Source organism: Pipistrellus kuhlii, unplaced genomic scaffold (assembly GCF_014108245.1).
Source record: "Pipistrellus kuhlii isolate mPipKuh1 unplaced genomic scaffold, mPipKuh1.p scaffold_m20_p_25, whole genome shotgun sequence".
NCBI lineage: Eukaryota > Metazoa > Chordata > Mammalia > Chiroptera > Vespertilionidae > Pipistrellus > Pipistrellus kuhlii.
In genome coordinates this window covers 542,898-566,713 of record NW_023425524.1, presented here as the reverse complement: position 1 = coordinate 566,713, position 23,816 = coordinate 542,898, and the positions used below count along the sequence as shown (strand labels likewise).

General features: G+C 52.9%; 2 protein-coding genes across 14 annotated transcripts in view; both read left to right on the top strand.

Annotated features, from left to right (window-relative positions):
* Positions 1-18,007, top strand: part of LYST (lysosomal trafficking regulator) — a 58,899-nt gene extending 40,892 nt beyond the window's left edge. For 4 of the 11 annotated variants that reach the window (XM_036453551.2, XM_045587054.1, XM_045587053.1 and 1 more), the window contains 24 exons: positions 497-675; positions 1,373-1,579; positions 3,124-3,300; positions 4,290-4,366; positions 4,892-5,080; positions 5,797-5,942; positions 6,030-6,126; positions 7,015-7,076; positions 7,578-7,633; positions 8,052-8,204; positions 8,887-9,131; positions 9,301-9,367; positions 10,350-10,506; positions 11,308-11,448; positions 12,088-12,305; positions 12,814-13,044; positions 13,431-13,620; positions 14,313-14,449; positions 15,334-15,432; positions 15,548-15,687; positions 15,803-15,900; positions 16,487-16,643; positions 16,989-17,060; positions 17,758-18,007. In XM_036453551.2, coding sequence (XP_036309444.1) covers positions 497-675; positions 1,373-1,579; positions 3,124-3,300; positions 4,290-4,366; positions 4,892-5,080; positions 5,797-5,942; positions 6,030-6,126; positions 7,015-7,076; positions 7,578-7,633; positions 8,052-8,204; positions 8,887-9,131; positions 9,301-9,367; positions 10,350-10,506; positions 11,308-11,448; positions 12,088-12,305; positions 12,814-13,044; positions 13,431-13,620; positions 14,313-14,449; positions 15,334-15,432; positions 15,548-15,687; positions 15,803-15,900; positions 16,487-16,643; positions 16,989-17,060; positions 17,758-17,896 — 3,434 coding nt within the window. In that variant the 3' untranslated portion in view covers positions 17,897-18,007. The other 7 variants (XR_006742605.1, XM_036453555.2, XM_036453556.2 and 4 more) reach the window with 7 other exon arrangements.
* Positions 18,008-19,735: 1,728 nt separating this feature from the next.
* Positions 19,736-23,613, top strand: GNG4 (G protein subunit gamma 4). Of its 3 annotated transcripts, none has more exons than XM_045587061.1 (3): positions 19,736-19,873; positions 21,794-22,028; positions 23,336-23,613. In XM_045587061.1, exons 2-3 carry the CDS (start codon positions 21,942-21,944, stop codon positions 23,462-23,464), a joined length of 216 nt encoding a protein of 71 aa, XP_045443017.1. In that variant the 5' UTR covers positions 19,736-19,873; positions 21,794-21,941; the 3' UTR covers positions 23,465-23,613. The 3 variants fall into 3 exon arrangements, with proteins under 3 accessions (XP_045443017.1, XP_036309466.1, XP_045443018.1); XM_036453573.2 differs by having other exon boundaries at positions 19,741-19,873; positions 21,797-22,028; XM_045587062.1 differs by having other exon boundaries at positions 19,766-19,916.
* The last annotated feature ends 203 nt before the right edge of the window (positions 23,614-23,816 follow it).

The window sequence follows — 23,816 nt, the reverse complement described above, 5'->3', positions numbered from 1 at the left end:
ATGAGCCTAGACCAGGAATCGAACCCCAGACCCTTCAGTCCACAGGCCAGCACTATCCACTGAGGCAAACCAGCTAGGGCTACCCAAGATTTTTTTTTTTTTAAATTTTTAATTTATATTTGGGGCGCCTGGCCCTCAGGCTAAACTCTAAAACTGAACCACTTTTCTTCCTGGCCCCACATTGAATGAGAGAAACCGCTCTGCACGTCCATTGTAAGCATCACGTGATCTTGACATGTGATTCATACAAGAACCTCGTGGCTTTAATGACATCATAGTGTAGTTCCTCTTCATTAGTAAAATAAATCTGTAATTTAGAATTGCATGGTTTATATGCATTTAAACTTCGACACTGTCTTACGTGAGATCACTTTCTCTGTGTGTTCAGGTAATTCACTTACACGTCTGTATTAGGACAACTGAATCAGCATCATTACATTTGTAATGGCTAGGTACCAGTGATTTAACTGCCTTTTTATTTATTTTTTAAATTCAGAGTTTAATCCAGACGTTGCTGCCATTTTGAGTACTCCAGAAAATGCCACTCAGAGCAAGACCTCAGCTTCCCAGACTGAAATTTCTGAAGAAAATAGTCATCATGAACAGATTTCCGTTTTCAATCCATTTCAGAAGGAAATACTGACATATCTCATAGAGGGATTCAAAGTATCTATAGTAAGTAAATTAATGAAATGGGGAATGTTCATTCCCACAAACGGAGTAGAGGTTTTTTTGTTTTCATTGTTGACACTATTACACATCCCCCCTCCCCCCCTTTCCCACATCCACGTACCACCCCCCTTCCCTCTGGCCGTCACCTCACCGTTGTCTGTGCCTATGTGCTCTGCACCGGTACATGTTCTTTAGCTAATCCCTTCATCTTGTCATCCAGTCCCCTCTCAGCCCTCCCCTCTGACAGCTGCCAGGCTGCTCCATGCATGCTTGCCTCGGATCTATTTTGTTCATTGGTTTATTTTGTTCATTAGATCTCACATATAAGTGAGGCCATGTGGTATTTGTCTTTCTCTGACTGGCTTATTTCACTTAGCGTAATAACCTCCAAGCCCATCCATGCTGTTGCAAAAGGTCAGAGTGCCTTCTTTTTTTTTACAGCTGGGTTCTCACGTTTTTGTTTATCCGTCCATCCATCAGTGAGCATTTGGATTGCTTCCACCTTTCGGCGATTTGGACGGAGGTGGACGTCCACCTCTTTTAAACACTGTTATATGGATGTGTGTGTCTTTCTAATTTAGACTGTCTTTAGAAACCTAGAATAAAACGGGTTACGTGATCTTTGTTAGAATCGTGTGGAGGTTAGTATGTTATGACTTCAAAAGTCTGATCCTAATTCATTTCTGTTCTGGTTTAAAAGGGCTCCAGTAAACCCAGTGGTTCCAAGCAGCAGTGGGCGAAGATCGTGTGGTCTTGTAAGGAGACCTTCCGCACGCAGCTGGGGAGGCTGCTCGCCCACATCCTGTCCCCAGCCCACCCTGCCCAGGAGAGAAAGCAGATTTTTGAAATAGTTCATGAGCCAAATCATCAGGAAATACTACGAGACTGTCTTAGCCCATCTTTGCAAGTAAGAATCTGTATTTCATGAACGTAAAAACTGTGGGTGAAACATCAAATTGCACAAAACAAGAATTGAAATTAAACTGTATTTTCATGCAAAATATAAGTACTAGAGGCCCGGTGCACGAAATTTGTGCACAGGCAGGGTCCCTAGGCCTCGCTGGTGATCAGGGCCGATCGGGGGGCCTTCTGGCTGCTGGCCAGGGCCTGCCTTCATTCCACACTATCCTCTGGTGGTCAGTGCAAGTGAACGAACGCTTGGTCTCCCAGTCAAACTCCCGAGGGGACACTTTGCATATTAGCCTTCTATATATATATATATATATATATATATATATATATATATATATATACACACACACACACAAATATATATATGTAGTTTTCTTACCAAGTGCCACCTGAGGTCTTTCTTCAGATGCTCTCCACCAGTCTTGCCTGGATCTGTTTGTTCCCCATTCTTTTCAGTGCTTAAGTAAAGGTCCGTATACAAGTTCCTACAAGTTATTAGAATCATTAAATGATTGATCAGAGGATGTTAAAATGAGTTATTAGAAACAACTTCAATGGCTATTCAAGGCGAATAAAAACATTTCTGATAGTTTCTCAAGATGATTTGAGAATACCAAATGGAAATATTTTCAGTTAATTAAGAACCTTGCCTCTAAGACTCAAATGTGAAAATACTCCCGTCATTTGCATTCCTCTTTAGTTGCCAACTCTCCAGGCCTTTTACTCAGAGAGCATCTGCTCCGCTTCCGCTCTGGGCCGGGTGGCAGCTGTCTCCCGATTCATTTAAAATGTCGCCTAGGCTGAGCTCTGCTATTCCGGTCCTGCACATGTTCCTCTCATGCTTCTAGGAAGTGGCAGGATGCGATGAGCATGTTAATGTACATGCCACCCAGAATGCAAGAGTTTCCAAACCCATTTGTTGGCATTTAATACCATTCACAGTTTAAAGTGTGAGCGGTATTTGTACTAATGCACATTCTCACAGTAAAATTCTGCATCTTTAACTTGTTGGCACATTTAATGTCTCAATAGCACACAGCGAACAGGTAACAATGCGGTATAACTTCTAAAGGATGGAAGGGCCACCCAAAAATTCATGCGTCAGAGCTTGGTGTGGGCTCACGCTGTGAAGGGCAATTGCCATGGCCCCGAGTAGCAGCTCTCATGTCAGTCACAGGGTCTGCTCATCAAAGATTGGCCTAGCCTGGCCAGCATGGCTCAGTGGTTGAACATTAACCTATGAACCAGGAGGTCATGGGTCAGGGCACAAGCCCAGGTGGTGGGCTTGATCCCCAGTAGGGGGCGTGCCGGAGGCAGCCGATCCATGATTCTCTCTCATCTTATGTCATACATCCAATACAGAATCACATTTTTCCAGTTGTCCCCAAAATGTCTTTTTTTTTTAAAGCTCATTTATTCCAGCCGCATCTAACCAAATAAACCTAGCAGTATAAATTAATTGAACTACTGTTAAATAATTTCACTGTAAGAAGCAGAAATTCTTCATGCCTGAAAAAAATGTACTGCTTCGTTTCCCAGCATGGAGCCAAGTTAGTGCTGTATCTGTCGGAGCTGATCCATAATCACCCGGATGAGCTGACGTGGGAGGAGCTGGACACGGCCGAGCTGCTGATGAGCGCGTTGCAGGCGTGTGGCCACCGGGTCCCCCCGCCCGGTGTGGCCGCAAAGCCAGAGTTGCTCAGGGCCATCAGAGAGGTGAGCCGGCGAAGCAGCACATGTTCTCAGGAGACCCCGCTGGCCGAAACGAAAGGGTGTGGAAGGCTTGGTTTTCATTATTGATGTCCGTGGGGATGAATCTGAAATACTTGCTTTCTGTGGGTGGCTTTTTTTTTTTTTTTTTTAACCGTGAGAGAGCCAGTAGACTCATCGAAGGACTGTTTGTTTTGTTTTTTGTTTTTTTAATATATATTTTATTGATTTTTTACATAGAGGAAGAGACAGGGATAGAGAGTTAGAAACATCGATGAGAGAGAATCATCGACCAGCTGCCTCTTGCACACCCACCGCTGGGGATGTGCCTGCAACCAAGGCACATGCCCTTGACCGGAATCGAACCTGGGACCCTTCAGTCCGCAGGCCGACGCTCTAGCCTAGGGGTGTCGAACTCAATCAGAGAAGGGGCCAAAATCTAAAATTCAGCCTAAATCGCGGGCCAAATGGTTTACTGAACAGTCATAAACCGTCATTGTGATGGAAATGCAGCGGAGTGCAGTGATGACAGCGCGGTGCGGGCCACATTGCAAGGCCTGGCGGGACGGATTTGGCCCGCGGGCCTTGTGTTTGACACGTGCTCTAGCCACTGAGCCGCACCGGTTTCGGCTGAAGGACTGTTGTATCCTCTGGTCATTCTCCTCCGCTACCTGTAGCGTTCAGTGAAGGGAAGACCTTCACCTTGACAAGCGAGCGGAGGAACCGGCCTTAGTTGTGGGTTCTTCAATGAAAACAAAATAAGGAAGGAGCCCCTGTGCAAACCCGCCAGGCGTGGCAGCCCAGGCTGACTCTTCTCCCTCCCTCCTCTGCCCACACTGCAGGGAATGAGCGCCTTATCTAAGCGCTGCCGTCTTTCCTGTTCTGTCTCCTGAGGACAGTGCTTTTCCTGGGTTAGCCTGGCCTTACAGTTAGTTTCCTGGGTTCTGTGCCAATGCCAGATGATAAAGGATACATTTCACATTAATACTTTTTAGGAACAAAAGAAATATGAAACAGAAGAAGGTGTGAGCAAAGCCACCTGGCAGAAAACAGTTAAAAATAACCAACAAAGGTAGGATTGTTAAGTGTTGTAAAGTCACGTCTTTTAGGAATCCATTGGATTTCACAGAGACTTCGAACTGTGTGTTTTTTATTTAATTTTATTTTTTCCATTTATCCCCTCTATGCCCTCTTCCCCCTCAACTCCTCTCTCCCACCATCACTGCACTGTTGTCCATGTCCATGAGTTCTCTCTTTTTTTCTATTTTACTCAACCCCTCCCCTACCTTTCACCCTCCCCGTCTCCCACCAGAGCTGTCTGCCTGCTCTCTATCTCTGAATCTGTCTGTGTTTTGCTTGGTAGTTCAGTGAATTCCACACATGAGTGCAATCATAGTATATAACAGTGGTCTTTCTCTGACTGGCTTATTTCACATAGCAGGATAGTCTCCAGGTCCATTTTATGCTGTCGCAAAGGGAAAATTTTCCTTTCTTGTTCTGGCAGAGTAATATTCCATGTGTAAATGTACCACAGCTCTCTCCCTACACATCTCACGTTCCACATGTGCTTAACTTACGGGCAGTCTTGTCTGTTCAGTCTCTTCCAGCGCCTCGATTTAAAATCCAAGGAGATATCCAAAATCGCTGCGGACATCACGCAGGCGGTGTCCCTGTCCCAGGGGATCGAGAGGAAGAAGGTGATCCAGCACATCCGGGGCATGTACAAGGTCGACCTGAGCGCCAGCCGGCACTGGCAGGAGCTGAGCCAGCAGCTGACGCACGACAGGTGCGCCGGGGGAGCCGGGAGACTTCCCCTTCACGTCAGCCTTTCGTGCGATGGATCTGTATTCCGGAGCCGAATTATAGAAATAGTTTGGGGGTTTTTCTTTTTCTCTCTCTTTTTTTTTTTTTTTTAATATATTTTATTGATATTTTACAGAGAGGAAGGGAGAGAGATAGAGAGCTAGAAACGTCGATGAGAGAGAAACATCGTTCAGCTGCCTCTTGCACATCCCCTACTGGGGATGTGCCCGCAACCAAGGTACATGCCCTTGACCGGAATCGAACCCGGGACCTTTCAGTCCGCAGACCGATGCTCTACCACTGAGCCAAACCGGTTTCGGCTCTTTTTCTCTTTTTAACAGCTGGGTTTTTAACTGAATAGTTTTTGTTTGTTTGTTTGTTTGTTTTTAAATATATTTTATTGATTTTTTACAGAGAGGAAGGGAGAGAGATAGAGAGCTAGAAACGTCGATGAGAGAGAAACATCAGCTAGCTGCCTCTTGCACACTCCCTACTGGGGATGTGCCCGCAACCAAGGTACATGCCCTTGACCGGAATCGAACCCGGGACCTTTCAGTCCGCAGGCCGACGCTCTACCCACTGAGCCAAACCGGTCTGGGCCTGAATAGTTTTTTTACTTGCTGAATTTGTACAATAACTTTTTAAAGCTACACGCACTTCAGGCTGCCCCTTGAGACCTTCTTTTCTCTTGACGAACAGAGCAGTCTGGTATGACCCCACCTACTACCCCACTTCCTGGCAGTTGGACCCCACGGAAGGGCCCAATCGAGAGAGGAGGCGCCTGCAAAGATGCTACCTCACCATTCCCAACAAGTACCTCCTGAGGGACCGGCAGAGGCCGGAAGGTAACGGTGCCCCCAGCGCGGCTGCGCGTGGCCAGGGAACTGTGGTCTCCGTCCGGGGAGAGGTGACGTGCGCGCTCTTCCTCGCAGGCGCGGTCAGACCGCCCCTCTCCTACCTCTTCGAAGACAAGACGCACTCTTCTTTCTCCTCCACCGTGAAGGACAAAGCTGCAAGTGAGTCTATCAGGTAACGGAACCCGTGAGCCGCTGGTGCTTCTGGGGGAGGAGTTAAAGGTCCCAGAGCCTGCTGGAGGACTTCCCGCTCCATTACAGACAGCGTGTGGCTTTAAGAGAGGCCCAGACAGGGCTCACGCGAGGACCAGGTTGGATGCCAGAGTCCGAAAGGGAAAGGCAGTTTGATGGGAGGGGCCCTGGGACTTGTGTCCTACTGCTCTGGTCTTATTTGCACACGGACGCTTCCGTACTCACCTGTCCTGACAGCCTGTGAAATAGCGCCATCCACGGGCGATCAGGGCGGTGATGACAGGTTCAGGATCTGAGCCTGCGAATGTGCCCTCTAGCTTTCTGATCGTGGCCAGTTCCTCACCTCTCCATGTCCGTTTCCTTACCTGCTGTTCCCATGAGGAAGGCGGCGACGCCAACGTAGCTTAGCCTTGCCCAGTAGTGATGGGTCAGTTATTGGCGTGCCCATTTTATAGATGGAAAACTGAGACTCAAAGAATGTAAGTGGCTTGCCTAAAGAATAGAGGAAGTTTTGTGACTCTAAATCCTGTTTTTCCTAGACTTTTCTTACGTGATTGAAGTATCTTCGATCAATGAATATTTGCTTATTTACTGGACAATATAACATATTCAAGTCTCTCTTCATAACTGAATCCTGTATTCTGCCTGCAGGATACAGGGGTTGTTAGCCTTTACTAAAAGTTTCCGTCATTTTCCTCCTCTACTAGGATGTTAAAGAATGAGATACTATTTTTACGAGGGTTTTGACAAGACTTCTTGTACTTGAAACTTGTCTGCTTTGCTGAAATCTTTCACAAGATAAAATAAATCTTACACTTTCTAAAACTGCTCAAAACATTCACTCATCGTGACTTTAAATGTGTTCTGACAGAGTGAATCGACGGTGCATCAGCGTCGCCCCATCTAGGGAGACCGCCGGCGAATTGTTATTGGGTAAGTCAGGTTTTGGAGAGTTTTACCCCGACTCACTGCTTTGTTTCTTTCGTGACCAGTGAACACATTGTTTTGGCCACTGCCCTTAAAGGCATTAAATTCTCTCTTAACATCCCATGGGTTATCTTGCCTTGACATCATGTATAATGCACGCTCATGGTTGTGAAGAAATGGCAGCATTTTAATGTTTCTAAAGCTGACTTTCTTCATGAGCGCACATTTTCATATTTAACCATTCCTTTTATTTTATATCTGATCAAATTCCCATGGTAACCCTGTGAATAGAGTCCTCCCCACCCCTTATTTCCATAAGGTAACAAAGACACTGGGAGGCTGAGCAACTTGCTGAGATCTTGTGGCTGCTGCTCACAACTAGGGATCGGTGTCAAGAACTATTTCTGGGCGATAGAGCCAGGCCACTGGCTCCAAAGATCCTGCTTTTTACCATGTGAGGTAACGGCGCAATACATCTCTAAACTCACATGCGGTAATGTGTTGCAGGTAAATGTGGAATGTATTTTGTGGAAGATAATGCTTCTGATACAGTTGAAAGTTCGGTGAGTAGATGCTTAAGTTTGCACTAATTAAATCCACACACATTTCAGATATGTATAAATTCAGTATCACGAAAAAGCAAGCAGAACTCTCAGAGCTCATTTATTGTGACGATATGTGTAGATTTATCTCAAATGAATACATTTTATAAAAGACAGTTCTAAAAAGCAGCTTAAACTTGATAGTCGAATTCTGCTGGCTCATGCTCAATGTTCTTTAACCTAAAACTGCTCTAAAAAATCAAGTCTATTAGCTAAAAACAAGCCTAATTTTCATTCAGCATTTTGAAGCGTGTGGTAGAGGATTTTCAGAGAATCTCATCTACCGTATTGCATTTTGATATTTTTTAAGAATCTGCAGTTAAAACGATGATTGATATTTCATGCACAGCGGGCACTTTCCTCTCTCTCCTTTGCGCAGAGCCCTCAGGGAGAGCTGGAACCGGCGTCCTTCTCCTGGACGTACGAGGAAATCAAAGAAGTCCACAAGCGCTGGTGGCAGCTGCGGGACAACGCCCTGGAGGTCTTCCTGACCAACGGCCGGACCCTGCTGCTGGCCCTGGACAGCACCAAGGTGGGTGGGCCGGACAGCACCGAGGTGGGTGGGCCGGACAGCACCGAGGTGGGTGGGCCGGACAGCACCAAGGTGGGTGGGCTGGACAGCACCGAGGTGGGTGTGCTGGACAGCGCCGAGGTGGGTGGGCTACCCTGCGGCCGACATGCTGCCAGTTCATGGCACCGGGCACCACTCAGAGCGCTCAGGTTTAACTGATCTAAACCTTTACTCACTGTTTCTGAAATCAAATAAAAATCGCCTTATTTCTCAGTCCTAATTAAAGTAAACCCTAGGTTTCTGTACTCTAACACTATTAAATCCTCATTTCCAAAGGGACTGTATCTGTGATGAATGAATGAATGAATGAATGACCAGCCTGTAGTAGTAGGTTTTACGTCTGACCAGCCCTCCGTGGACCCCCGCAGCCTTCAGCTGCTGTGGCTGCCCTCGTGGACCAAAGGCCTCTGGGAGAGAGCTGGTGGGCTTGCCCCTCCAGGTCCTTCCGGCCCTCCCGGGTTCTCTTCCTCCTCACCCTCTCTACTCGCTCTGCACAGCGCCCGGGGGCCTCGAGCTGCTGGCCTTGTGCTCCCGCTCCATGTCCTCAGCGGCCGGGCCGTCAGCAGCATTAGCCCCGGCTGATTGGTCTCTTCCTCCTGAGAAGCAGCGTCCCCACCGGCCTGTCTGCTTCCCCTGCGCGCAGGTTCGCGACGACGTGTACCACAGCATCCTGGCCAACGACCTCCCCAACCTGCTGGAGTACGGCAACATCAGCGCGCTGACCAACCTGTGGTACACGGGCCAGATCACCAACTTCGAGTACCTGACCCACCTGAACAAGCACGCTGGCCGGTCCTTCAACGACCTCATGCAGTACCCCGTGTTCCCCTTCGTCCTGGCCGACTACGTCAGCGAGACCCTGGACCTCGGGGACCCGGCCGTCTACAGGTAACCGGAGCGCCCCCTCTCGGCTGCGTCCACACGCTGCTTGTTCCGTTAAAGCTCCTGTCGTAGGAGAGCTCTGTGGGCCACCTACGCACCTGAGGGTGCAGCCCTCGCGGCAGCTCGGTCCCGGCAGCCTCAGGGTGCCATCCCGTCCCACCCTCTCTCCTTCTAGAAACCTCTCCAAGCCCATCGCCGTGCAGTACAAGGAAAAGGAAGACCGCTACATGGACACGTACAAGGTGGGTTCCGCGTTCCCGCCTTTCTGATAAAGGAAAACCGGAGCTTTGGTGGTTGTTTTTTTTTAATATATATTTTATTGATTTTGTACAGAGAGGAAGGGAGAGAGAGAGAGAGAGAGAGAGAGAGAGAGAGAGAGCTAGAAACATCGATGAGAGAGAGTCATCGATCAGCTGCCTCTTGCACACCCCCTACTGGGGATCTGCCCGCAACCAAGGTACATGCCCTTGACCGGAATCGAACCTGGGACCCTTCAGTCCCCAAGCCGACGCTCTATCCATTGAGCCAAACCGGTCCCGGCTGGAGCTTTGTTTTAAAGTGTTGTGTTTAGGAATTTTAAACGCATAGTATTGACTTTTCTGGTTTTCACGTGTTTGTACTTTGACAGGCAGCTGGAAATCAGTATATGATTTTAAATATTAGTCTGTCTCAATGCTCTGAACACATTTTCCCCCCAAAAAAAGAAGTCCACTTATTAGAGTGGCATAGATTGGAAGCTAGTAATCCATTGTTATACTGAAATGTATAAATAACTGTATTCCTCATAAAAATCACAAACGTTTCCAGGGACACTATCCCCTGGGCTTATTTCTAGAACAATATCATTGTGTTTAGGGTGCACCATAATCTCTTATTGTTCGTAGTCAGCCAATTATGCATTGCTTTATTAACAGAAATGAGCAGGTTTTATTTTATTTTATCTTTTTTGTTAACCCTCGTCCGAGAATATTTTCTCCACTGATTTTTAGAGAGAGTGGGAGGGAGGAAGGAGGGGAGGAAAGGGGAGAGGGTGCAGCCTGGGAGGTGCCTCCAGGTGGTCAGGCAGCAGCTGGGCACCCCGGGGGACACCCCAGGCACTCAGGTGGCTGAGGTCGGAACAGGAGGGCGGGCGGCGCGGAGAGCACACCCAGGGCGGGCAGGGAGGGGCTGTGAAGCCACGTGGGGGGCTCGGTGGCCATCGTGTCCGGTTCCCTGTGTCCTCAGTACCTGGAGGAGGAGTTCCGCAAAGGGGCCCGCGAGGACGACCCGCTGCCACCTGTGCAGCCCTACCACTACGGCTCCCACTACTCCAACAGCGGCACCGTGCTGCACTTCCTGGTCCGCATGCCGCCCTTCACCCGCATGTTCCTGGCCTACCAAGGTGAGCCTGGCCGGCCGGAGGGCACGGGGCCGCCTCCTGGGCTGCTCCGGGCCAGTCAGACCACGGGAAAGGAGTTCTGCGGGAGAAGCGGGCACATCCCGGTAAAATGTGCCTTGCTTGATGCCGAGACTAGTCCGTGATCGTTTCCAAATGAAACGTGCTCACTTTCAGCAAGTTCGGAGGCGTTTTAGAGGGATCGTGGGGCCCCTGAGGAGCGTCCGCCCCCCAGTCTCCAGGGCTGCCCTCAGCCAGGGGTGCAGCTCAGCGCTGGAGTGAGAAGTCTGCACCAGGAAAACTTAGTGAGGAGGGAGTTAGAGCATCTAAAAAGTAGGAAGAAAAAGGAGTCCTAACAATTAGAGGTAAAGGAGTAATTTTGCTTCCCAATGGGGAAAAGGGCATTCATCCACTTGAACTTGAATTTTACTTATTATTCACTAGTTCCATAAACAAACTGTTACTGAGTACCGAGTATGTGCTAGGTATTGGTCATACCCCAGGCCCTTGCTCTAATGGAACTTCCATTCTCCTTGGGTAGATAGTCATCAATTAAACAAATGCTAGAAATTCATCTAGTTTTATATAATATTATGAAAACAACACAGATTTTAAATAATATAATATGGTCTCAAATTATGTATAGAAATTTATTTTCAAGAATAAATGAATAACTCTTAAATGAAATGATGGATAAGCAAATGAACCTCATTTTACTAGTCATCTTTTTGAAGTAGTGAGATAAATGATGGCAGGCTCCAAATGGAGTCGGCCTCTGTCTTACTTCTTACTTCTGTTTCTTTCCAGACCAAAGCTTTGACATCCCAGACAGAACCTTCCACTCCATGCACACGACCTGGCGTCTCTCCTCCTTTGAGTCCATGACTGACGTGAAAGAACTCATCCCGGAGTTCTTCTACCTCCCGGAGTTCCTAGTCAACCGAGAAGGTAGAACAGCTCATTTCTAGTTTACGTTTTTGAGCATTTGTACTTATTTGATAATTTTCCAGAAATAAAGATAGCTGTTTTAAGTCCTAAAATTTGAGTCCATAAGTCAGAGAAATACCTTTATTAAGTACATCATTTGATTCCCAAGTCAGCTTGAGGATTTTAAGTGTTTTATAGGACCACATATATCTGGAAAACTGTGACTTTGAACTCTTGAAATTTTTTTGTAAACATGTATTTTAATTTTGTTACAGAAATTATTATTTTTTTTTTCAGATTACAAGGTAATTTTAAAAAATGAATCACACATTTATTGAGAACACAATGTGAATTAGCCAGAATCTCAGTAAATTTTATGAGGAATGATAGTGAATAAGTAAAAAACTCTAAACAGAAATATATATATATATATATATATATATATAAAAGTTAATATACAAAGTGTCCCCTAGGGAGTTCGACCAGGAGACCCAGAGTTCACTTGCTATGACGTGCGCTGACCACCAGGTGGTGGCACGGAACAAAGGAAGGCCCCAGCCGGCAGCCGGAAGGTCCCGTTTGGCCCCGATCACCAGCCAGGCCTAGGGACCCTTCCCGTGCACGAATTTCCTGCTCCGCTGAGATGAGTCTCGTTTGCAGGTTTCGATTTCGGCGTGCGTCAGAACGGCGAGCGGGTGAACCACGTCAACCTGCCGCCCTGGGCGCGGAGCGACCCGCGCCTCTTCATCCTCATCCACCGCCAGGCGCTGGAGTCGGACCACGTGTCCCAGAACATCTGCCAGTGGGTGGACCTGGTGTTCGGGTACAAGCAGAAGGGGAAGGCGTCCGTCCACGCCATCAATGTGTTCCATCCCGCGGTAAGCGATGGAGAGGAACCCGCACTTACGTAGCGGAAGGCAGAGCCGAGTGCGTGGAGCTCAGCTGCTTTCCGTAAAATGCCCAAGTTATCAGACTTGGCAGGGACACTAAACTGTTAGAACCGAAGTAACCCTCTCAAACCTAACAATATTGTCTGTTAGTGTCATTTCTGCACTCCCCCACATATCCCTTTTGACAAACGACCTTCTCAATAATTTAACATTAGACATCAAGTCTCTGGTCTTAAGGTAAAAATCAATTTTATAAGCATACCCGATCGGCGTCCGTCACTCAGCATGCAGTATTCCCGCCCAGCCCTTCAGAAACATCAGTTCCTAATCTGAGCCAGGCCAGCAATGATCGTGAACCCGATCAAAAGCGTCCGAGAGTGGTTTCCGTGGAAACAGGAGCGGAGCAGGCCCCGCGTGGCGAGCAGAGCACGTGCTCCCGGCCTGCGGTGCTCCTGCCCGTCTGGCTTCACACAGACCCGCCCCCCTCACCTTTCAGACGTATTTTGGGATGGACGTGTCTGCGGTGGAAGATCCGGTTCAGAGGCGAGCGCTGGAAACCATGATCAAGACGTACGGCCAGACGCCCCGCCAGCTCTTCCAGTCGGCCCACGTGAGCCGGCCGGGGCCGAAGCTCAGCCTCGAGGGCGAGCTGCCCGCGGCCGTGGGGCTGCTCGTGCAGCTGGCCTTCAGGGAGCCCCGGGAGCCGGCCAGGGAAGCCCCGCAGCCGGTAGGCCGTGTTGGGGGGCAGTTACACTGAGCAGGGACCGCCTGTGCTCGGGCCTTCCCGCGCCGCGATGAGAACAAGCTGCCTCTTAGAGTGGGACGTCGGTGCAATTTTTACTTTGAAATCGAAAATCAAAGCAAGAAAACTGAAAAGCAAAATAAGTCCTAATCGTCCACTCCGCTCTCCCTTGTGAAGCGGCGTACGCCGGAGACGTGGATGGGGGTCTCCAGGGGGTGCCGAGGGGAATCCCAGAGGGCGAGGAGGGGGAGGACGGGGGGCCTCGGGGCTGGGAGCTGAGTTGCTCTCTCTCACTTTGTTTACAACGTGGACTGGGAGACCTCTGTCTTTACCGCCTCTTTTGAAACCGTGCTTTTTCTCCTCCGGCTCAGAGCCCTCTGTCGTGGGTAAAAGGCCTGAAGTGGGGCGAGTACGTGGGCTCTCCGAGCGCCCCGGTGCCCGTGGTCTGCTTCAGCCAGCCCCACGGGGAGGCGCTGGCCTCCCTGCAGGCGCTGCCCACGCGGGCCATCTGCGGCCTGTCCCGCAACTTCTGCCTCCTGATGACCTACAGCAAGGAGCAAGGTGAGGGCCAGCGAGCGTCGTCCCGGTCTCCCTGAGGTGTGAGCGTTCCCAGGCCTCCGGGCTGCTGCTGTTCCGTCTCTCAGTTCCCTGAGTCCTGGGTGCACACCGATCCGATCGGTGGTGACTTCGTCCGAAGCAGGAGCTGAACCATCCGCTCCATGGAACAAACGGGGGGTGGATGCAGCGCAATCGGAAATGAGGGGGGAGTTTGAAGGCACAAGAATAAGCAGCTCAGCTCATAGACAGACACTTTATCGATCGATAACTTGATGAAAATATTCCCTTTGAGGCTCTTGAATCCCAGAATAGAAACTTAGTGACCATCGAGTCTGAAGGTAAACAAACAGCAAAGCGAGGAGCCATCAGAGCCGGGTTTAAAACCACCTGTGGCTGAAAAGCCGTCCTCGCACCCTCAGGCGCCGACACCTTCAGCCACGTGCTGGAGGGTGCTGGCAGGAGGCCCCTGCCTGTGCCCAGGTGTCCCCGAGGCACGGACAGCGCCATCGCTGCCCTTTATAAAAACCCCGGGGGCCCAGCTGAGAAGGAACCGCGTAGCCTGAAGGAAGAGGATGAGCATAAACGCGTTCCCCATGCACGTGAGACGCCCTTGCACAGGTGCTGTGTGAGCCCCAGCCGTGCCCTGTGCATCGGGGCTGCAGGCACAGAGCCTGACCCTCCCTCCCACCCCCCAGGCGTGCGGAGCATGAACAGCACGGACATCCAGTGGTCGGCCATCCTGAGCTGGGGCTACGCCGACAACATCCTGAGGCTGAAGAGCAAGCAGAGCGAGCCGCCTGTCAACTTCATCCAGAGCTCCCCGCAGCACCAGGTGAGTGGCCGCGGTGCTCGTTAATAGAGATGGAACATGCTCCCGGGCCCGGCCATGGCGGCCAGCGACGTGTCCCGGCCAGCAGCTGGTGCCGCTGGGCGCCTGCTGGTCTCGGGGCTCCCAGAGGCCCCGTGTCTCGTGGAGACGTGGGTCAACCCAGCTGTCGCCAGGGGCCCGGTGTGAGAACAGAGTCAGCATGGCTTTCCCCTCCTAGCGCCCGCCTGCTTTGTTAGAAATTTTAATGAGCGCGTAAGCACTGCAGCACCATTTCTGACACGCAAGCTTTGGCACCCAGACGTCATTACCGACGCAGGAATACTCTCCTAAGGCCTGTCAGCAGAATGGGAGGGTCCAGACTGCCAGCTAGCGCTGTGTGACGAAGCACTCCAGCCAGTAACCAACTGGAGAGAGTGCTGTTTCCTTTCCGTCCTTAGAAACACAGCTCACCCCTTAGCTCGGGAGAAAGTTCATTAGGATGTTACATGAAGACTGATACACAGACCGTCTTCCTCATCATCATCATCATCATCATCAGAGATGGGAGTCCTGCTGTCTCTTTATCTTCGTTTTCTGATTAATTAGGAACAAGTGGCCTTGTGTGTGCGTGCGTGTGTGTCTGTGTGAGAGAGAGTGTGTGTGAGCGTGTAAGTGGATGTACACAGAAAAATGTAGATGCATGAACATTTTAATTTGGAAGCAGCTTTAGGCACCTGATTCAAGTTGCAGAATACTCTCTTTTTATATCTTTGCACCACGCTAATCATGGCAAGTAGAATGTTTCCCTCAAATTTTGTGATCTGATATTTTGAAAACAGTCGTCAGAAAGGAGCAGCATTTCCGACGCTTTTTGAAACACGCTCACCTGCGATGTGTCTCTCCCCAAGGTGACCAGCTGCGCGTGGGTGTCTGACAGCTGCCAGCTGTTCACCGGGAGCCGCTGTGGCGTCATCACCGCCTACGCCAACAGGATGGCGGGCGGCGCGGTGGGTCCGGGCGGCGCGGCGGGTCTGGCGGGTGTTCCTGCTCTTGAGCTAAATGCTGGGAGGGACCCCTTTGTCATTGGTTTTATCTGACGTTTTCCTTCATTTTGGCCGTCAGCCCTCAGAGATAGAGATGGAGTCGCAGGTGCACCTCTACGGGCACACCGAGGAGGTCACCAGCCTGTGTGTCTGCAAACCCTACAGCATCCTGATCAGCGTGAGCCGCGACGGCACCTGCATCATCTGGGACCTGAACAGGTACCGCGGGTCCCGGGCTGCCCAGCCAGTTCCCACCGAGGGACATCCTAGAACTTCAGGCTGAATATAATTATGTTTCCTGTGCATATGCACATCCCTGGCTCTGGTCTTCCAGGCTGTGCTACGTGCAGACTCTGGCAGGACACAAGAGCCCCGTCACGGCCGTCTCGGCCAGCGAAACGACGGGCGACATTGCCACCGTGTGCGACTCAGGTGAGCCAGCCCTGGGCACAGGGACGCTGGCGGGTGCCGTTCCCGGTCCCTCCAGTCGCGTGCCCTGTTGACAGCTTGTGTGTGTGTATTAACGTGCAACCAGGCAGAGCGTCAGCCTGCGCACCGGGCCCGGCTCTGTGCCCGGTCACCGGCATGCACCTGGGCTGCGGGTCCATTCCCTGGTCCCCGTTGGGGGAAACGGGGGACCCCTGCAGTACGCTCAGCAATAAAAATAAAAGGTCTGGCTTTCCAGCCGGGTAATCTGGAGTAACCCTGTTCTTCAGAGCCACCAGGTCCCGTCTCACAGAGGAGCTCAGAGAAGATGCTCTCTGTCTGGAGCTCGGTCAGCTCCCCGATCGGTCCTCTCCGATTCCGCTGTGGCTGGTCCGGGGCTGGAGCCTGAGTCAGCATTAACTTGCCTGCTGGCCATTGTGTTTGGGTGAACACGCAGAGCCCCGTGTGACTTGCAGGCAGGGCTTGCATCTGTCCGCCTGCAGCCAGGACCGGCCTGTCGGCGCCAGCGCCAGCTCAGGCCCCGGGGCAGCAGGGCGGTGCGGCCTCGGTGACCTGCTGGTTGTGGTTCCAGCTGGCGGGGGCAGTGACCTCAGGCTCTGGACGGTGAACGGGGACCTGGTGGGACACGTGCACTGCAGGGAGGTCATCTGCTCCATGGCCTTCTCCAACCAGCCGGAGGGCGTGTCCATCAACGTGATCGCAGGCGGCCTGGAGAACGGGACCGTGCGGTGAGGCGCGGGCGGGGGGCCGCTTTTCTCCCCGAGGGCACGGCGGTTTCCAAAAGAAGCTTTCACTATCTATTAGGCATTTGACATTTAGCCATTAGAAATGCAGAACGCCTTCAGCCATTCGTGTTTTATTTCTAAAAGACACGTTAGTGCGGTTTTGAAGGTTTGTGTTGTGAACTGTCGAAGATGAACAGTAGACCCAGTGGGTGTCCTTCCTCCGTCCCCCCACCCCACTCACTTCCCAGCAACCACTGCTGCTGCTGGGTGGCTTTTAACAAACAAGCAGGCGGGTGGGCTGTCCTCGCGAAGCCACGCGGCTGGCGTGACCGTGCGCCTTCCCCTCAGGCTGTGGAGCACGTGGGACCTGAAGCCCGTGCGGGAGATCGCCTTCCCCAAGTCCAGCAAGCCCATCGTCAGGTGAGCCTCCCCGCCTCACCCTGGCTCTGAGTGACGCACACGGAGGTGGGAGCCGGGAAACAGCCAGCGCTTACCCGCCCCAGGCTCCCAGCCCCGCTGGCCAAAGCAGGCCGGTCCTCGTCATTGTGGAGCCTAAGTCTGAGTCAGGACCCCAGTCTAACTGACCAGCACGCGGGCGGGCCCAGGAAAGGCCTTCCGGTTGAAGACATGGTCATGTGACTGACGGCCCCGGGCGTGCCAGACTGGACCGATCAGCGGCCCTCCTCCGACTTTTTAAAACTCGATGAGACATAAGGAATGCAGATTTACCCTATTAAATACATTCATTTTCAGTTCGCTAAATTGCAAGTTTAACGACCCTGATCACTTATTTTTATATTTAAGTGAAGTTAAATATCTCCATAAGTCACTTATTTCTATAAAGGAGAAAAGGTAGAACTGTTACATTTTTTAAAGTTCCCTGCGCCCAAGTAATGGTGTGGAAGTCAGAAAGGATAGACAGGAAGGAGCAGGAAGGTGGGGAAGGAAGGGGTGGAGCCAACACTGCTCCCTGCCGCCCGCTAGAGAGCCCACCGGCCAATCAGCCGGCCGCATGGCCACGGCAGGCACGCAGAGAGTGTCACTTGTGTGCCCAGATAGGGATCTGGTGTGATCCCCCGTGTGGAGACACACGTGCAGACGGCTCTCTCTCCCACAGCCTCACGTTCTCCTGCGACGGCCACCACCTGTACACGGCCAACAGCGAGGGCACGGTGATCGCCTGGTGCCGCCGGGACCAGCAGCGCCTGAAGCACCCCATGTTCTACTCCTTCCTGAGCAGCTACGCGGCCGGCTGAGGGCTCCAGGTTAGGGGGCTGAACCTGAAGAATCGACGAGCAAACACCTTCCAGATAATTCCATAACCTTCATCCCCACAGACCTCTGCCTGCGCTCCCGGGGCTGGGCGGGAGGGGGGGTGGGCTCGCTGCAAGGGGCGGTCAGGAGGGGGTGACGGCAGGTGTGGCCAGCAGGACTGGGGCCTGTGTGAGGCAGTCACATCCGTCCGGTTTCTTCTGAAGAGATAACTCCCTCTCCCCCCCCACCCCACCCCCCAAAAAAAAGCAAAGGAAAGGGCCAAGAAGTCGGGTCCTGATGACACCCAGGCGTTCACGGGCTGGCCGGCCGCCTGCCGGAAACGGACCTCTAAGGACTCCGTGTTAGACGGCAGCTGCTGCCATAGACCCCGGGTTTGTTGGCAGCCACACTCCAGGATGGGGCGCTCTGATGTCAGACCCGTCCCCTGTCTCCATAAAAACCCTGCTTAAAACCCGTAACGCTAGCCGCCGCTGCCCTTAGCTGAGTCGCTGAGATGGAAGCCGGGGAGACGCCAGGCCCGCGTGCAGGAGGCTCCCCCCAGCGAGGCGACAGCTCGCTTTGTCTTAGAAAGGCCGGATGGCCCTGCGGGACGGTCTCCACTCCGGTTCTGCTGCCTGCGCCCGAGGATTCCAGCGGCAGCGGAGACACCTCACTGTGCCCAGCACGCTGCCCGCGTCGGACCGGACCCCGAAGCTCCTGCGACGGCCTCCCCCCTGGTTGAGGCCACGTGTCTGTCCACCGGGAGCTGCTGCCTCAGCTGTGAAGACACTAAGAGCTGAGCGACACGTGACCACACGGTACACACGTGTTCCCGCCTGAGAAGACCGGCGCATTTGTATGAAAAGTTGACTCCTACGGTGTTTACAGAACTACTTTTGTAACTTCCAGACTTTCTAAAAGATCCTGCGTAAAAACCCCACGGAACACGATTCCTGAGGCTCTGCGTGGGGGGATGCGACAGGCCCCAGGGGCCGTGGCCGTGGCCGTGGCCGTGGCCGTGACCCGGAGCCTGGACTAGAGCCGCACCCGTTGCCTCGTACAGACCTGGGGCTCCGAGGCCCCACAGCGGGGACCTTCCTCCTGATCACGTGGCAGTGGCCTTCCTCCTGATCACGTGGCAGTGGCCTGCTTGTTTTAAAAAACTGCAGCTGCTGTCCGCTTCCACCTTTCTGCTGAGAGCGGTGACTGAGTCCCATTGGCAGAGGCTGCTCCTCGGTCCTTTATTTTTAAGGCTGAATTCCGTCACTTACCTAAAGAAATATGCAAGTGACTGATCTTGTAAAGAGTGCAATGTTCTATTTTTATGTAAAAATAAACATGAACCGGGGGATTATTTATTCAGCATGAAACCTCACGTGCACATGTGTACACGGACACCTGTAACGCCGGCCCTTCCCCTGTGCCCACTGCGCTCAGCGGGAGGAAATCCCATAAAACAGACGTGAAGGCGGCCCTCACCCCCAGCGCCGAGGGGACAGGACCCGCCTGCACCCACCTCCCTCCCTGGGCCTGGGGGGCGCGCTGCCAGGGGGTCAGGGAGGCGGGCAGGCGGGCGGGGAGCCTATAGGGAGAAGGGGAGGGGGGTGAAGGGGAGAAAGGGGCGCAGGGACCTGGGCGGGGCTGGGGGTGGAGGCTGAGGGGCGGAACCGGGGAGGGAGCCCCCGTGATGCCCGGTGACGTGGGCGCGGGCGGGATTTGCGGAGGAAGCCGCGGGCACCGGCTCCCCGCTGCAGACCCAGGCTCCCGCCCCGTGCCCACGGGGGACGGTGCGGCGAGGCCGGGCTCCCCGCGCGGGGGACAAAGGCGGCGGCGGGGCTGTGCGGACAGGCGGGCGGGGACGTCCCGGATCCGTTGCCCACGGCGCTGCGGCAGGAAGAGCTGTTCCCAACCCCGAGGCAGGCGCCGGAGCGCGGGCAGGTGCGCGGCTGCTCGCAGCCGGGACCCTCCACCCAGCGCAGGTGCGTACAGACCGCGCGGGAGGCTGCGGGGCCCCGTGTGCTTGTGGGTCGGGTTTGGGGCTTGGGGGTCGGGGGCGCTGCTCTCCTGGGGGTCGCCCCGGTCCCCGTGCACAGGACCGTCCTGGACCTGGGGGCTGGCCAGTTAGCCACTTTATGGGGGTGGGGGGAGATGCGTTGGGGAGCGCCAGCCCCAGTTCTGTTGCTCCCCATCCCCTGGGACGCCTGCCTCCAAGGGGTCAGGCTGCTCCCCTCCCTCCCAGTGGCTCTGTCCCCGATGCTGGTGCTGAAATGCGGGCGCTCGCCTGAGGGCTTGGAGGAGCGCGGGTCTGATTTGCGGTAGAAATAATAATGGGGAGGGCGTGAGGAAGGCAGGGGTGCAGCTGGAGAAGGGTCTTCATTGAGGAGGATTTGCTTGTCGTGTGCATCTTGGACTAAGGCAGTGGTCAGTGAACTCCTTAGTCCACAGAGCCAAATATCAACAGGACCACGATGGAAATTTCTTTGGAGAGCCACATTTTTTAAACGTAAACTTCTTCTAACGCCACTTCTTCAGGATAGATTCACCCAGGCTGTGGTATTTTGTGGAAGAGCCACACTCAAGGGGCCAAAGAGCCGCGTGTGTGTGGCTCTCGAGCTGCAGTTTGCCAACCATGGCCCTAGCCGGTTTGGCTCAGCAGACAGAGCATTGGCCTGTGGATTAACGGGTTCCGGGTTCGATTCTGGTCAGGGGCATGTACCTTGGTTGCAGGCTTCTCCCTGGCTTGAGCCCTCGTTGGGGTGTGTGCAGGAGGCAACTAATTGATGTGTTTCTCTGACATCGATGTCTTCTCTTCCACTCTCCCTAAAAAGAGAAATCAACGGAACAATATCCTTGGGTGAGGATTAACAAGAAAACAAACAAAACACACACACATATTTTTATTGATTTCAGAGAGAAAGGGAGAGGGAGAGAGAGAAACATCCGTGATGAGAGAGAATCATTGATCGTCTGCCTCATGCACCCCCCACCCTGGTTTTCCAGCCTGCAACTTGGGCCTGTGCCCTGACCAGGATCGAACCGTGACCTCCTGGTTCATGGGTTGATGCTCAACCACTGAGCCGCCAGCCAGGGTCCTGGTGGGTCCTTAGGAGTGATTGTGGGTAATGCTGCCTCACACACACACACACACACACACACAATCACACACATACACAATCACACACACACACAATCACACACACAATCTCACACACACAATCACACACACACACACACACACACACACACACACACACACACACAAACTACACCAAATGGCTGAGAAAAGATTGATGAACAAAAGACACATCATCCCACTTATTTACAGCCACGTCTCACTACCACCTTTTTCCTTTTTTTATTGTCTCCTTGTTGTGCCTGAGAAGGGGAGGGGCCTACAAGGCAGCATGTCCCTCCATTGCCGTTTCTCGTCGCGAAGAGACTGGAAGCGGCGTCTTTTGGAAATCCCCCTGACGTGTCCTCACGCACCTTTCTGAGCCTGGGCCCGTCTGATCCGGTGGCTTTTCCTTTTCTCTTGGCATTTTCTTCACTCCGGACACTTACCGCTCAGGGAGAGAGGTTGTTTGGTTGCTGTTTGTGAACCAGAAACGGAAAGTTAGCTTCTTTTTTTTAATTTTTAATATTTTATTGATTTTTTTACAGAGAGGAAGGGAGAGGGATAAAGAGCTAGAAACATCGATGAGAGAGAAACATCCATCAGCTGCCTCCTGCACATCCCCTACTGGGGATGTGCCTGCAACCAAGGTCCATGCCCTTGGCCGGAATCGAACCTGGGCCCCCTCAGTCCACAGGCTGACCACTATTCACTGAGCTAAACTGGGTAGGATGGAAAGTTAGCTTCTTTAATGCACCAAAAACACAACAAAATGTCCTTTCCACAGCAGCCGGCGGCAGGTGGCGGAGGGCCCGAGCTGAGGAGGCCCCGCCTCGCCTTTGCCCTTGGGAAGCAGTGCCTGTGCCCTGTGCCCTCTGCCCTCTGCCCTCTCTCCTGGCCACTCCAGGCCTCCAGGGCTGGGCAGGAAGGAGGGCATGTCCAGCAGCAGCACCGCCAGCATCTCGGAGGCCCGCAAGGCCGTGGAGCAGCTCAAGATGGAAGCCTGCATGGACCGGGTGAAGGTGGGCAATGCCCGCTCCCCGCCCGCCCCCCTGCCCTCGGCCCACACCCGCCAGCAGGTTGCTTCAGCATTGCCACCGTGCCCTCCACTGTCAGGGGTCAGGGTCAGGTGGCACCCAGGGTGAGGAGTCTCCAGGTGTACGCTGGGCCCACAGGGCTCCATTTAGCTCCATTGTCGTGCCAATAAGCAAGAAAAAGCTCAGCATGGAGCCCTAGCTGGTTAGGCACCTGCCCTGGTTGCAGGCTCCATCCCCAGTGTGGGGCTTGGTTAGAGCAAGCATGTCAAACTCATGGCGGGCGAGAGGGAGGGAGAGAGAAACATCAATGATGAGAAAGAATCATGCATCGGTTGCCTCCTGCACACCCCTCCAGTGGGGATGGAGCCCGCAACCCGGGCCTGTGCCCTGACCGGGAGTCGAACCATGACCTCCTCGTTCATCTGTCGATGCTCAACCACTGAGCTACTCCGGCTGAGCAGAGCGAACACCGAGTTTGACCTTGTCCAAGACCCCATCACCGAGGGGGCTGCCGCTTGGCTGTGCTCCCCACTCTAATCCTGCTTTGTTTTCTCGGGGGTGGAGGGCGGAGCCGGCAGAGACGTCAGAGAGGCTTGTAATGGATCCCGAGTGCTATTGTTCGAGGCCGGGGTTGCTGGGAAATAGGTGTGAGGATGCGGAGAACAAATGCAGGCTGTCACCGCCGGCATAGCAATTATGTCATCCCCTTGTCCTGGATGTGACGCTGGCAATTGCAACCTCTTCTCCCATCACCAAAGCTTGTAATTACAGTGCAACCACGGGGACTGTGTGCTGACGTGGTCTGTCTGAATCACCTCTTTCCCTCTGAAATGCAACGGTAAAATTCCACAGCTGCGTCAGGCTGTCGGTTCGTTTCTTTTATTTTTATTTATTTATTTATTTTAAAAAATACATTTTATTGATTTTTTACAGAGAGGAAGGGAGAGAGATAGAGAGCTAGAAACGTTGACGAGAGAGAAACATCGACCAGCTGCCTCTTGCACACCCCCTACTGGGGATGTGCCCGCAACCAAGGTACATGCCCTTGACCGGAATCGATCCCAGGACCTTTCAGTCCGCGATCGACGCTCTACCACTGAGCCAAACCGGTTTCGGCCGGTCACCTGCATTTTTAACCGGTTAATAGTCAATCTGCATTATTAACTGCAACGCCTCCTGTTCCGCCAGGTGGTGGGTCTGGAGCAGCATCTCTCTCCTCAGAGGCAGGTGTCCAAGCCTCCCTCCAGGCCGGGAACTGGCCCCTCACCCCACGCCCGTGCTGTGCCCCACAGGTGTCCCAGGCCGCCGCGGACCTGCTGGCCTACTGCGAGGCCCACGCCCGCGAGGACCCGCTCATCGTCCCCGTGCCAGCGTCCGAGAACCCGTTCCGGGAGAAGAAGTTCTTCTGCACCATCCTCTGACGCCCTCGGCAATGCAGCACCGCCTTCCCTTCTCTGGACGCCCCCCCCCCCCCCCGGGGAACACGCATGCACGTAGCTTTGGGGACCCCCTTCCCCACCCTGTCCGTCCCTGCTCAGCCACTCTCAGGGCGGCTGGCCTCCTCTGACCCTTGGGTTTCTTTTTTTTCTTTTTTTCTTTTTTTAATATTTTATTGATTTTGTACAGAGAGGAAGGGAGAGAGATAGAGAGTTAGAAACATCGATGAGAATCATCGATCAGTTGCCTCTTGCACACCCCCTACTGGGGATATGCCCGCAACCAAGGTACATGCCCTTGACGGGAATCGAACCCGGGTCCCTTCAGTCCCCAAGC

Bases quoted from the DNA above. Each gene is read 5' to 3' on its own strand.
- GNG4 (XM_045587061.1), top strand. From the start codon at position 21,942: ATGTCCAGCAGCAGCACCGCCAGCATCTCGGAGGCCCGCAAGGCCGTG. The intron at 22,029-23,335 runs GTGGGCAATGCC...TGTGCCCCACAG, and splicing joins CCTGCATGGACCGGGTGAAG to GTGTCCCAGGCCGCCGCGGA.